Source organism: Phascolarctos cinereus, unplaced genomic scaffold, assembly GCF_003287225.1.
Source record: "Phascolarctos cinereus isolate Bilbo 61053 unplaced genomic scaffold, phaCin_HiC Scaffold_2;HRSCAF=192, whole genome shotgun sequence".
In the NCBI taxonomy this organism is placed as follows: domain Eukaryota; kingdom Metazoa; phylum Chordata; class Mammalia; order Diprotodontia; family Phascolarctidae; genus Phascolarctos; species Phascolarctos cinereus.
In genome coordinates, this window is record NW_027555625.1 from 120,608,952 (window position 1) to 120,624,286 (window position 15,335).

Genomic DNA, 15,335 nt, shown 5'->3' on the forward strand with positions numbered 1-15,335 from the left:
TTTAACCCTTTAATGATTTCTTTCTTTTCTTTTCTTTTCTTTTTTTGAAATTTACATCGTTTCAAAAAAATATATAAAATATTTTTTTCAAAAAATGATGCATCTTGGGGCAGCTAGGTGGCGCAGTGGATAAAGGACCAGCCCTGGAGTCAGGAGGACCAGAGTTCAAATCCGGCTTCAGACCAAACACTTGACACTTACTGGCTGTGTGACCCTGGGCAAATCACTTAACCCCAACTGCCTAAAATGTTTTTAAAAAATTATGCATCTTAAATTTAATAATTTATTATAAATTTGTGGGTTTTTTCCTGCCTTGAAATTTTTATGATACAATATTGGGTCATGTAACCATATAGTTTCATATTGTAAACAAATCATTACATGCACATATTACTGCCATGCATGCTGGACTTCCCAATAGTGCACAATATGCTCATCTGCCAACACTAGCTTGTTAAGACCTGTCAGGTGGACTTGACCACTGATCAGTTATAACTTGCATTTTGTGTGTTTATTTGGAAAATAACCTAATCACTATGATTTTAATGCTGTTACACAGATGAAACACATATGTACAGTTTTTCAAAATTTTCTTTTCTTATCTTCTTTCCTTATGCTTCCACCACCCCCTTGTTTTTATTAAATGCCCCAGAATTGCACCTGAGGCTATTACCACCCCCCTGGATTGGTCCAGGGCCCCCAGGTGATGGTGTTGCCCACTTTGGGAACCTGTGATAGAGGGTAAGGTTTTCTTGTTAGTTTGTTTGATTTTGTTTTGTTTTAGCAGAGATGTGAAAAAAGTCAGGGACTTTATTTTTTTGGTGGCTTGGTACACTTTGTACAACTACAAGTTGGTAAATGATTAATTAATAGATAGAGAATAATCGGAGGTGCAGTTTCCCAGACTAAATGTGTGGGAACAGTCTAAATCAGACAAATATATAATTCCTTATATATAGTAGGTGCTAAATAAGTGCTTGTTGAATAGAACTCAATCTTTTCTTTGACTTGTTTTGTGAATAGCTAGAAAAGCAGTAACTTGAATGTGCTTTTGAGATTATAGTTTGTGCTGAAGTAGCCCTTGCCAAGCTTGAGGACCTAGAGGTTGAGGAGCTTTCCAAAGCCAGAGCCAAAATCCATGATGGAGAGAATTTAGAGGTGCCCACCTATCAACTAAAAGGTTTTTTTTACTTTATCAAAAGAAATTGATGAATATGACCAAAGGTCCTGGTAACCCTTAAAAAAAACCCCATATCTTTAAAATGGAGCATATAATACCAACGTTAAACTTTCTCAACTTGTAGGTACTCACACACTTGTTGTACATTGGTTACTTATGGCACCCTCATTTTCATGGGGGAAATGCAAAAAGGCAATGGAGAATAAATTAAAGTCAGGGCTAGAAAGGTGGCCCCTAACAGATGTCTCCTTTTCCTTTTTTTCCACTGCTATAGATATGTAACTGCACCAGAGGGGGTATGGTGTTTATTTTACAATTAAACAAGAGGAAGGGGGTTTTTCTGAAACTTTACTTAGTACTCTAACAATCCCTATCATCACGAGAAGTTACAGAAACACTTCAGAAAAAGTCCTTTTGATATCCTTTCAACTTCTGACATCACTATAATGTCATCAAAATGCTGATGGCTGCAAACTTTCTTCTTGGCATGCAAAGTCTTAGGCTGGATTTCTCTGAAATGGCTAGGAAATTTTCCAAGGAGCCCTAAGGACCATTGTAGCTTCTACTGTGGGACCTGAAGTATAAGCAAGTTTTATCATCTCCAGAAGGAGATGTACTTAAAGTCAAAGTCTAATAGTAATGCATCAGATCACAACTGACTCTCCATCCTCCCTGCCACACCCTCCCCATCTCAACCATTTATTTGCCATTTTCTCTGCTTCTGTTGCTTTTGTACAACCAGATCTCCTATGACCGTGACCTGGAATGACTTAAGACACTCAGCTTTTAAACCATTGTTCTGGGGCTTTTGCTCTCTTGCCTAGAGTGTTTGTATGAGTACACATGGCCCACTATTACTAGCCAGTCCCAGACCTCAGACCATGCTTCACATTCCATCTAATTTTCCACCCTAGCCATTTCCTCTGCTGCTTTTTGTATACACCCTCCAACCTCCCTCTTCTAGGACAGAGACTTTCTACCTCAAGCCTTAAGGATAGTAACAAAGACTGCACATGTATAACCTATATCAAATTTCTTGCTTTCTTAATGAGGGAAGAGGGAATAGAGGGAAGGAAAGAATTTGGAACTTGAATTTTAAAAAATGAATATTAAAAATTGTTTCATATGCAATTGAAAAAAATAAAATATTAAGAATAATAATGAAATCAACACTACCATTATTTTTGGAAAGGGTTTTCATTGGACTATTCTATGTCTCTACTTATCATGTTGTTGTTTGTCCTTCATTTTTGAAGAAGACCAATGACATCACAGGTGATGTCTTGACTTGTGAGTAAATTGGATTTCAATGAGGCAGAGTTACACACAGTTGTCAGCCTCATTCTCTCTTCCAGTCATTAAAGTCCAGTGGCCAGACGAAAGTCAAGATGCCTAGGATGCAATGGGATGACCTTGGGTCTTCGATGTCTGACCAAGCTCTAAGCTCTCCACAGTGCCTGCCTCAGCTGCCTTCATGGCCACTGTAACAAATTGTTCTCATCTGCCCGTTCTGCTGGGGGAAGTCTTCACATGCTTGGGGTAGACACCAACTCACTGATAGGACCAATCAGTTACCCTCAACTTGGGTTAGCCTATCTGCTTAGGTGGTTGGTGGCTGCTGTGAATGCAAAAAGCTTCTTGGAACCACAGGTGAGAGTCAGGTTAATCAAGTGAACACCAAAATGGATGAGCAGTCATGTGAAGGGCTTGGCAAGCTCTCACATTAGAGATGCCAGTTCTCCCTGAACACAGGTCATCCTGTTACTTTCCAAACCAAAACACCCTTCCCCATCTACTTTTATGTGTTGTTTCTCTTACTAGAATGTAACCTTCTTGTGGTCAGAAACTGTCTTCTTTTTCTAGTTGTATTCTCAGTGTTAAGCCCAGTGTTTTACATATGGTAATTGCTTAATAAACAATTTTCTTTTATTCATTCATTCATCAGTCTAAGAAAAGAATACTTTCTTCTCAGAAGCACAGAATATTATAGCTGGAAGTGACCATAATTGGACACTGGGCTACATTGTACTAGACCCTGGGTTTACAAAGAATGAAAAAATTCCCACTCTTAAGTTTACTTTCTATCAGAGAGACAACATGTCTGTATGTGTTATATAAGTATGTGCATGCATGTCTACACAGATACATATATGTGTGTATATATACACATGTGTACATATGTGTATAATATTGTATAGGCTGTGTATATATAATATACACACATTTAAATTCAAAATAAATCCAAGTTAGTTAAGGAGGGAGGGAACTATCAGTTGGGGGATGAGGAGTGGCTTCATGTAAAAGGTGGCATTTGAACTACGTCTTAAAGTAAATAAATGATCCTATGAGGAAGATGTTAGGAGGAGGTGCCCTACAGATATGGGGGATGGTCAGTTCAAAGACACAGAGACAAAGGATGGAAGTTGTGTGTGAGGAGAGCAAGAAGACCCGTTTGTCTGGAACACAGAGTGTGCAAAAGTTAGATTGGTGTTAAATTGTGAATGGCTTTTAAAAATAAACAGAGCACTTTTAATTTTTTTCTGGAGGCAATAGGGGACCACTGGAGTTCATTGTGTAGTTGAGTGACATAGTCGTCTCTGAGTTTAAGGAGCATTATTTTAGGAGGTATGAGGAGGATGGATTGAGGTAGGGAGAGACTTGATGGAAGAAGATCAATGAAGAGGTCATGGCAATAGGGGAGGCAAGAGGTGATGAGGGCCTGCACTACGGTGGTGACAGTATAACTAGACAATGGATGTTAAAGATGTTGCGATGGTAGAATAGAAATAGCAAAGTTTGGAAAGAGAGAGAATCTGCGGAAAAGATAATGAAATCAGTTTTGGAAATGTTGAGTTCCAGATATCTCTTGTTTGAAATGCCCAGCAGACAGCAGGTGATGGAGAATTAGACGTCATCTAGTCCTACTCCCATTTTTTTTTTCAGATGAAACTCAAAGAGGGTCAAAGAATTGGAGTAACTTAACCAAGGTCATACATAGTTGGTATCAGAGCTCAGATTTCAATCTATATTTTCTGATTTCCTGGCCATTGTTCTTTCTGATATGCTCTACTGTCTCCTTTCAAATTGTTTAACCTGACATTCGAAAGGCCCTTCTCAACGTTGTGCCACTCTCCTCTTCCATCCTTTTCTTATATTACTTCCCTCTTTGTGTCCTAAAAAAACTAGACTATACTCTGTTCCTTGTTCATAGCTTATTTTACCACCTCCATGCCTTTGCTTATATATATATATATTCCTTATAAATTTCCTCAGCTTTGTTTTACTCTTCCTTATGCTTTCCCTGCCCCCATCTTCTTGACCTATTGAAGTCTTTTTCATCTTTCAAAACCTAGCTCAACTGCTACTTTGTTCAAGAAAACTTTCCTTGGCTAATCTTGTAAAATATATAAGCTTTTTTTTTTTATGACCCATTCATTCCTTGGGTGCTAGGCTTGGAGGTGGCTTATTCAATGAATTTCAATAACCAGTAGCTATGTAGGAATATAAAGCTTTCAATAGTCTGGTAATCCTTTCATAAGTCTATGTCCCTAGGCCCTTTCGGCAAACAGTTACATATATTCATTTCTCTTCAGCCATATTAACAGGCCATTGCACCCTAGGGGTTGGCAGCATTTAAATTTTTTTTTTCACAGAGGAATTAGAAGAAATCCTGCCACTTATATTTAAAATGCCCCAGACCCAGGATAGGCCACCTTACAATAAGGTAGCAGTTAAGTTAGATTTTGAGAGATGAGAAGGAATTCAATTGGTCATACCCAGAGTCATACTGGCCACATATAGTACTTGGCATTGTTTTGAAAATAAATCAGAAGAATCTGGTAAAATTTCAAGTATTTCCTGAACTGAAATAATTTTTCCTGTGCTATTTAGGGCAATGTATTTCTAAATTTTGGATCTATACATTTTAAATCTGGAAATAATCTAAGTATATTGTCCCAGAAAGTACACGTTTCAGAATAGTTATTTTTCTCTGTGTGTGTGTGTGTGTATGTGTGTTTGTGTGTGTATACATATGTATGTATGTATATATATGTATGTATGTATAGCTAGATAGTTATTATTCAGTTGTTCCATCATATCTGACTCTTTGTGACCCTACTTGAGGTTTTCTTGGCAAAGATGCTGGAGTGGTTTGCTATTTCCTTCTCAAACTCATATAGATGAGGAAACTGAGCAAGCAGGCTTAAGTATTGTCCAGGATCACATAGCTAGTAAGTGTCTGAGGCTGGATTTGAACTCAGGTATTTCTGATTCCAGGTCTAGCATTCTACCCACTGCTTCACTTACCTGCTTCCTATATACGTTTATATATATAATATATTCTTTATGTTTGGGCCCTGATTGGCTCAGAATGAATGTAAATAACACTTGTTTCTGTTTTGGCCAGAAACTCTGAAGGTCTTCCCCTCCCAGATCTTTTTTTTTTTAAACAAGTCATTCTTTGCCTCATTTCTTGTTATGCCTTAATCACTGAATAGACGTTGCCTCAGTCAAACTGAGACCTGTTAAAGACCTTAGCTTGAAAAGGCCAAGATCTCCCACTGCATCCTAGACCATCTCCACTTGTCCTGATCTATATCTAGCCACTCCAGATGGCTCTGGAGATGAAAGTGAATCTGATAACTTTGCACAGCCTTCCCTCACTTAAATCCAATTCACTTGCATGTCATGACATCACCTTCCTGATGTCATGGTCCTTTTCAAGAACAAAGGACAAATAGCAATTCTTTATTTTATCTATATGTGTGTAATATATTTTTTTCATAGAGCTTTTTCAATGGAAAAAAGGGCACTTTAATAAAAATAGATCTGTTTATTTAGGGAATAGAAGGAACCTGAGATCTTATTTAGTCCTATCTACTCATTTTACAAATGAGGAAACTGAGTCCTAGAAAGGTTCAATGACTTTTCCAAGGTCATACAGGCAAAAAGTGGCAGAGCCACAATTTTGACCTAGGTCTTCAGAATTCGGACATACAATGATGGCGGTGAAAGGAAGGGAACTGGGAAGTATAATGTGATGGCAGCATCACTGGGCTGAAGGGCTCTCCTTCTGACTTTGCCTCTAATTTGCTGTGTGATCTTGAAAAGGTCATTTCTCTTTTTTGATTTCATTATCTGTGGAAGGAGTTTGAATAATTGTTCTTAGAAATCTCCCTCACACATACCTCATAGTCTGTGATTCTGCATTATACTTATTAAATATTGCTTAGCTTTTTGTAGGTTGAATCTTTCCTTGCTAAATACACTGTCTTTATTCTCTCTTAGCAGGGAACTTGTAAGCATTCAGCAGTATTTTGAAAGAGTTTCAGAGTTCTTCATGGGTTTGATGCTTCTTTCACTCTGGTTTTCTAAATCTGATCTGCTCAATAATTAATTAAATGTTATCTTCAGTGCAATTTGTACTTCCCCTATAAGCACATCTAAGACTGATATTAGAGTCTGAATATGGTGGTTCCATTGACTAAAAAAGTTATTATAAATCTTGTTATGAATTATTTCTTCTTGTTTGTCTTTTATTTTCATACTTAAATGACCTTGGGATGACTTTGAATACTTAGATGAATGTTTCATTAAGTTTTCTTTAAGCTTCGTTGTTGTTCTCTGGCTTATGAGATAATTCTGCTCATAGTTATCCACCATGTTTCTTTGTAAAATTTTACACATGAGTTAACCTTCTAATCCACTATTACCTTTGGAAGCTATCTTTCTCTGGCAAGTATGACAGACATTTCTTGATTAAGGTACTTCCTGGGCTGTTTTGATCTCCTTGTTGAGGCATTTAATTTTCATTGGTTAACACTCTGAATAAAATTATTCTAATCAATGTTGAGGTCATTTCTGTTGCCCTTCTCCCTTTTTGACTATTAATTAGTTGTTTAAATAGTTTAGTATTGAGTTGTTCTAATTGTATGGCAAATCTTTTGTGATTCTTTGACTAAATCAATACCTGCCTGTAACCTTGGGCAAGTCAATCAATCTGATTAAAGTCACAAATCAAATCAATGATAGAACCAGAACCAGAGCCAAGGTTTTCCTGACTTCAGGTTCACTTCTTTTCCCCTTATACCATAGTAAGACTGCAAATAAAATACTTCTTCAGTTATCATTTGGAACACCTTGGCTCACTGTTATTGGTTCTTTGTGTCTCTGCAGGCCTCAACTATATTTTCCTTACTTTCAGTTTGTCAATCTGTCCTGGTAGGAAGTGGAATTAGTCTGACGTTTTAAAGATGGGTGGTGATGGTAGGAGTGGGGCTTCGGCTCTTGGTTACAATCTGAATTTAATATCTCATGATATATAGTAAATTATTCTGACCAACTTTTCCCCTTAAATTTACAAGATTAGAGTACATAGTTATGAACTTGTTAAACATTTGAAAGAATGTGGATTCTTTCTTTTTATATGAGTTGGCATTGTACTGATAAGTTGCTGGAGTGGGGAGAAAATGTGTTGGGTATTAGCAGCACCATCTGCTAACATTTCGATTTCTTTGGCGGATCCAATGTCATCTTAATATGGTGCATCTACTGTAGCTGTTCATGTACAAGAGTTTGACAATTTGGCTAATGCCTTAGTGGCCGGTACAGAGACAGCATATTGTAACATAGACAGCACATAAGTAAAGTCAGATAAGACAGTTTTACAGAATCTGTACATAAAAGTAGGCAGTGATTAGTTGTGCTTCTAGTAAATAGACCATCCTTCTAGGTAGCAAAAAACCTTTTTTTTTTTGTTTGTCATTCATATGCCATTTGTGCCCTCAGTTGAAGGGCAGAAAACATCACAAACTGATTTTATTAAATTCAGTACTCTCCTGGTTTTAATCTACTGGATGACCATACACTTGGGTATTGCTCTGAACCTAGAGGGAATGAGCTGCCTTGCTTTAATCAGAGACATGGCATGCTATAAATGAAGTGGGGTTGGGGAGGAGCTGAGCAAAGGGAAATTCAAGCCAAACATCAGGAGGAAACTTCCTGGTCATGCAATTGAAAAAAAAATACAAAGGAGATTGGACTGGTAAGAGAGTGAAAGCAATCAGAATTTAATGCCTTAAACCCTTTAAAATGAGACTAAAAAAGAGATTATTAAGGCCAGTTCCATTAACAATTTATGTTGTACTGATGCGACATAATACAGCCTGTCTTTTTTACCTTGCAATTTTTCTTAACATTTCTACTTCCTCTGAAATATATTTCATGAAACTAGGTAAATAAATCTAGATTTTTTTAGGTCTCAATGTATGTATTAATACTAGGCTGATTCTCAGGGCAGAGATACATGATCTGGAGCCAGGCTGTACTAGAAACCTTTCCAACTTGATAAATGGAGCACATACACTACAGATATGGTCTTTAAGAATCCCATGTAGAACCTCCAGAGGACCCTCTCTGCTCCCCTCGGCCCAGTCAAGTGCAGAGAGATCTATCAGCAGAATGTTGGCTATTGTATGATGACTTCTTTTGGTCTCAGACATAAAGAAGCTGAGATCTGCATTAGTGGGGAGAACTCTGCCTCATTCTTTTTGAAAAATTGAGGCCATCTGTCACAATTTACCACCCTTTGCCACCTCAATGTTACCTCTTACTCTTCCCCCCGCTCCTCTCCCCCTCTCTCCCCCTGCCTTTTGCTACAGTGTTGGCAGATGAAGTGGCCCATTTTTTTCAGTGTAAGTCTCTGTACTTATTCCCTCTATCCCTTTCTATCTCCTACAAGAACTTATCTTTTCCCCACCTTAATTTTAAATCTTTCCTTATCCACTACCATTTTTCTACAGCTTACAAACACATCCTTATCTCCCCCACCTTTAGGAAACTTTTGTTTGATTCTACCATCCCCTCAAGCTACTGTACTATGCTTTTCTGCCATTTTATAGCCAAACTCCTGGGAAAAGCTGTCAGTACTTGGTGTTGGGATCTTTGACTCATTCATCAGCACCTTGTAATCTGGCTTCTGACTTCACTTAAGTAAAACCAGTCTTTTCCAAACATACTAATGATCTATTAACAGCTAAACTCCATGGCCTTTTCTCTGTCTTTAACCTTATTGACCATGATGCATCATTAGGCACTGTTGACCACCCCCCTTCCTTCATGGTACTGTGCCCTCTTTGGAGTTTTGTGACATTTTATCTCCCAGTTGTCCTCTTGTTACACTTTATTTAAGGTGACTAAATGCTTTCATCAAAACAAATTCTGGGTTGACAGGGCAGTTATTATTATCTCCATTTTATAGATGAGTAGACTGAGGCTCAAAGAGATTAAATGAATCACCCATGGGTTATGTAACTAATAAATGGCACAGCTAGAATTCATATGCAGACGGCCGACATCCAAGCTTAGCATTCTTTCCACTCTATCCTGCTGCATCTTGAATTTCACTTTGGTTTTGGTCTGAAATTGTGATTTTATCACAATTGAGAATACTCAATCCAATTCAATCCAACAAGTCATTATTGAACATTCACTATAAGGCATTGTGCTAGATGCTGGAGATACAAAGAGAGAACAAAAAAGCAATCCTTATCCTTAAAGACCTTACCGTGTTCCTGGGGGTATACATTATAGAAACAAGCATATATAGGCAAGGAGTCAGCACTAGCAACTAGGGGAATAAGGCAAGGCTTTCAATGGGAGATGATACATGAAGTGATCCCTGAATGAAGCTAGGGATTCTAACAAGAGGAGGAAGGAAGGGAGTATATTCTTGGCATGGAGTCTTACAGTTGGAAGAGGCCTTTGAGATCATTTAGTTCAAACCCCTCACTTTTTCAGGGTTGGAAACTGAGGCCCAGAAAAGTTAATCAGTTTTCCCATGATCACACAGGTAGTAAACAGCAAAGCTTAAATTCAAACCCAGGTCCTTTGACTTCAAAACTATTGTTTCTTTCACTTTCATGATGGGTATGATGTAGCTTTTACTTTTATGTTATTAACTTATCTTGACATCCTCAGGAAAACCACACTTTATACTCTGCCTGTCTACTCTCTCCTGCCCACAGAAAAGACATAACAGATCTGAAGTAAATTCAGAGAAATTAAACTGAAAAACGCAAAGGACTGGGTAGGGTGAGGAAGGTTCCATAACAGTACTCTAACATATAAGAGTTATGTTTTATGCAGCAAATGTATTCTCTATAACCACTACCTGGGCATAATAAAGGACTAGGATAAAACAAGGTTTCTTCTCCATTACTCCAGACCCTAGAAAGTCATAATGAAGGGAGGTCCAGAGAGCCAGTAAATTGGTATAATTGTCAGAATTCAAACTTTCTTAGGAACCATTTGAGAATCAGCCCTTCTTATCCCCTCAAGCTATCAGTCTCTCTCCTCCCTTTCTGGACCAAAGTCCTAGAAAACATTGTGTATACTTATTGCCTCTACCTTATTTCTTCTTGATTCTTACCTAGCCCTTAGTCTTTGAATGGGCACGGCCCCAGACAAACAGATCTGAGAAAGACCTTAATGTAGAAAGAATAAGGTCAGCCACTGTATCTTGGGCCATCATCAGTCGTCTTGACTTTTGTCTTGCCATTGAAATTCAATGACTCTGGAGGAGAGAGGGAGACTGATGACTGTCCAGCTCTGCCTCACTGAAATCCAATTCACTCATGAAGCAAGACATCACCCTCGTGATATCATTGGTTACTCGATCTAGCAAGCAACAAGCATTTATGAATTTTCTGCTATAGGACAGGTACTATGCTAGGCATGAGGTCATAAGGACAAAAGTAAAACTGATTCGTTTGGAGCAACACAATAAATTTGCTTCCTTTTCTGTGTCTAACAGCCTTCAAATGAATCAACAGAGGGATCATGTCTTCCTCTAAATCTTCTTTCTTCTGTGTTAAATATTTCCAGTTCCTTCCACCCATTAATTGTTAAATGGAATGGCTTTGAATTTCCTCACCATTCTGGAAGCCTACCTTTGGATGTGCTGTCTTATCAATGTCTTTTTTAAAAAGTGGTGCCCAGAACAAAACCTAATCATGGTTTATTAGAAAGGGAGCACACTCTAAAATTGAAGGTGTTAGAAAGACGTACCAATCTGACCTTGGGTGCATCACTTTCTTCTCTATACCAGCCTCATTTTCCTCATGTGGAAAATGTGGGAGTGGTGATCTCTAAGGTGCTTTCTACGTCTCCATTGTATGACCACTACTAGAGATGGTCTGACTTAGAGCAATGTGAGGCTCTTTCTTATTATATAGATGCTGCTTCTACTATTAATGTTACCTACATTATATAAATAATAAATGTTAATAATAAGGAGATAATTTTTATTATAAACATTCTAATAATTAGTGATATTAGAAATATTCTAATAACTAATGATTGTTATAAATATTATATAATATATAATATATATGATATATAATATATAATTATAAATGTTTATTAACTGACTGAATAGTAGATCTATAATAGGCAACTAAATGAAGCTAAGGAGAGCTGATACAAATGTTTAATCTTGTTAAGTTGATGTCATGGAAAGCATCTCTCCAATATATGTCTCAATATCACCATAGCAGACAGAGCCCTGGGGCCCATGAAACAGTTGTAGCAGTTCTTATGTTCCTCTACTATACATTAGCTGAAATAGTACCTTTATTGGAGAATACCACTTCCTGGGAGAAGAGGGCCTACGTAAGTTGTTGTTGAGGTTTCGAGGCTCGGGGAATTCAAACTCTTGCTCTGGCATCTTGACACGGGCGTTCTTGGCCTTTTCTAGCTTGGCTCCTTCTTCTGTCGATCCCTTTTCTCCCCACCGAACCTTAGGAAAGAACCGAAAACAGACAAACATTGCCTTTAGGAACCTCTTGCTTTGGGGATAAAGGAGCTGGCCCAGCAGATGAATGCGAACATGTCTGTCTGCTCCTTATGGAAAGAGTCCTAGAATCGGATTGCTCTAGGTCTAACTCCTCTCTTTGACATTTTTACTGCCTAGGAGACCATGAGCAAGTCATTTTATTTCTCTAATTCTCAATTTCCTCTTCTGAAAAATAGGGAAAATAATACCAATACTATAACTCCTTTGTATGGAAAACATATTGTAACTCTTAAAGGGTTATAGAGAGAAGTAACCTATAGATATAGACTATTCTGACACTTGGAGATAGCAGGAGGAATACTCATTCAGTCGTTTCAGTCAGGTCTGACTTTTCGTGACCCCATTTAAGGTTTTCTTGATAGAAATACTGGAGTGATTTGCCGTTTCCTTCTCCAGCTCATTTTACAGATGAGGGAGGAAATAGGGTGAAGTGACTTGCCCAGGATCACACTGCTAGCTGGACTTGAGCACAGGAAGATGAGTCTTCCTGACTCCAGACCTGGCCCTTTACCTACTGTGCCACCTAGTTGCCCCTTCAGAACCCTAGCCCAGTGCTTTGGAGTGGTCTTGCTTTTATGCTCTCCCTAAAGAAAGTCTCAGTAAAGGAAAGGAAGCTGGTGTACTCTAATGTCCAGCACCCCCTGTTGCCTTCCTGCTTTACCGATCAGTTGCTCTGTTTTCCTGATTGTGATAATACTTTGTATTCCATGATTCTGAAATTCCTTTTGGCTTTGGGGGACAGGACAGGAAAGGGAACAGGAGATCATGGGAGTGTGGAGGAGGGGAAGGTGAGAGATTTGCAATTGGTCATATGTGCGTATAAAACTATACTTCCTATGGTCCCTTCCTCACAGGTTGTTACCATGTAAGTGTGAATATAGGCATCCCAACTACCGAACCTGATATCTGGTCCCTGGTGGAAACTGAAGAGAAAAGCCAGGCTGCCAGGTCTCCCTATTCTGTCTAGGTTAGAGAGTAAATGATTATGTACTCCTTATACTGGGGTCACCTACCAGATCGAGGCCCATGGAGCTCTAAACATATTAAACCTTGTAGAAATTACTGTGATCAGGGAGGTTTCCACACAGTCTAGGCTTTCTATATCACACCCAAAACAAGTTTAATCTGTGGCTGTTTTTTGCTATTTCATCTTTTGCCATATTTGATATTTTCTGGGAAATATGTCACCATAGTGGGGGCCTGGATTCAAATCCTGGTTCTGCTTCTTACCAGACATGTGATTTTTGGGCAAGTCATTTCCCATCTCTGAGGGGATTAGACTAAATGATACTCAATATCCCTAATACCTCTATGACCTATTAGTATGATATGTCACCAGTAACTAAGTTACACTTTGATTTAATCAAATAATATTTTAACCCTATGCACTAACCACTCATGACTCCTAGGGACCTCAGAGAAAATCTGGCTAATTTTGGAGATAAAGAAACTGAGGCCCGGAGAGGCTAAATGATTTGCATGAGGTCACACAGCTAGTTTGTTGGCAAATCCAACATTAGCCCTTTGTTATAATGACTTTTGGTGCTCTTTTTATTATACCAGAAGTGTCTTGTATTATAAAACTCAGTACTTTCATCTTGAGAATTTATAGCCATACTTTTTGTAAGTATGCTTTTAGAAAATTTAGTGAAAATCCAATTTACAGATCATGGAAAGTAGAGCTATGAAGAGGCCATAGAGATCCTCTAATCTTTTCAGATGAGGAAACTGAGGCCCACAGAGGTTTAGTGACTTGCCCTAGGTAACAATAATATTCAAACCCAGGTCCTTTACTTCCAAATCCAATTTTTTACTGCTCTTTTGGGAAGACAAATTAAAGTTGTTGTCCTCATCAACATACAGGTTATTTCCTCCCAAATTTTGTCCTTGTCTGATCCTATTGTCCTTTTTAATATTTTGTGACCATATTTATCCTTATAGGAAGTACAATAACCACCTTTCTACACAGCTATGTCAAGTATCACAGGGAATTTTTCTTCATGGAGTGGGAGGTAGTACATGGCTTTTCAGAACCTTAAACTTCTGAAGTCCCATCCTTCTTTTGTTTACTGGTAGAATCTTAATGGGTCTTCCTGGAAAAGTCAACCTGTTATAAAGGGATACCTCTGTAAAACTATGTACTTACCTCCATCCTCTTAATGCCTCCAACTCCTCGACCGCCATAATAAGAAGCATCTACTGTTGGCCACTTTTTCTTAGGTAATCCATCATCTTCTTCTTCCTGAAAAAAGGTGACACTATGTGAATTTTCTGGTGTTTCATCAATGAAGTAAGGCAATATATCCTTGTGGAACAAAATGGAGTAATAAGGCAAGGGTCTATGCTTTATGGTATATGTGAAGTAAATCACATACTATTTACATCTCCATTGTCAATGCTAATTATTCCTTTGTTTAAGTAGAGCTCTTGTGTTTTATGCCCATAAGTAGATGACAATGGGCCTAAAGTTATCCAGGTATGTTTGGACTTATCCATATATCTTGAATTTATTTTTAAAAAGATCTTTATTGATATTACCTTCAGTTATTTTTCAGTAAAGTATGCGGTAAAGTCCTCTGCTGAGGAAGAAAAAGGGTTTAGGGTATGGTAGAGCTTGGGAGAGATTGGGGATGGATCTATAGATCCAGGAAGATGATAGGGATGACAACTGAACTTATTGGAACCAGTGAGGCACCAAGTGAGACAATGTAGAGAGAAAAGAGGAGACATCAGAGGAGAAAGATTTGGGGAACCAAAATGATGGAGAAAGAAAATGGCAGTCATTGGAGGGGGGGATACAAGTAAACCAGAGCATAAGTGACGGAGCAGTGAATTGTCCAAACATGGTAGAGAGCAATTTGGACTCAAAGCTACTGAACTTTGCATACGCATTGACCTACCAATACATACATATACATATATGCTGCTATTAATCAATCAACAACTATTAATTTATTAAATTTATTAATAATTAAATGACTACTATGTGCTAGGCACTATGCTAGGTCAGAGGGATAAAAAATATAAAGAATGAAACAACCTCTACCCACAAGGAGCTTACATTTAAATGGAAGGAGGAGGGGAAGCTGATACCTATACATGTATGCATCAGATATATAAAGTGAATAAATATAAATCTACAAAATTAGTTAAATACAGCCCAGCTTGGAGGAAGTGCATTAGTAGTTGGGGGACCAGGAAGATTTCACGCAGAAGATGGTGCTTGAGTTGTCTTAAAGTGAGAGAGAGGACTCTGAGGTGGGGGTTCAGTCATTTCAGTTGTGTCTGACTCTTCATGAC

General features: G+C 38.2%; 1 protein-coding gene across 1 annotated transcript in view; it reads right to left on the minus strand.

Annotated features, from left to right (window-relative positions):
• Positions 1-15,335, minus strand: part of ANTXR1 (ANTXR cell adhesion molecule 1) — a 324,308-nt gene that overhangs the window by 87,944 nt on the left and 221,029 nt on the right. The window contains exons 15-16 of the mRNA XM_020985369.2: positions 14,182-14,277; positions 11,811-11,978 (exon numbers count right to left, since the gene is read on the minus strand). Coding sequence (XP_020841028.1) covers positions 11,811-11,978; positions 14,182-14,277 — 264 coding nt within the window. The remainder of the gene's footprint in view (positions 1-11,810; positions 11,979-14,181; positions 14,278-15,335) is intronic.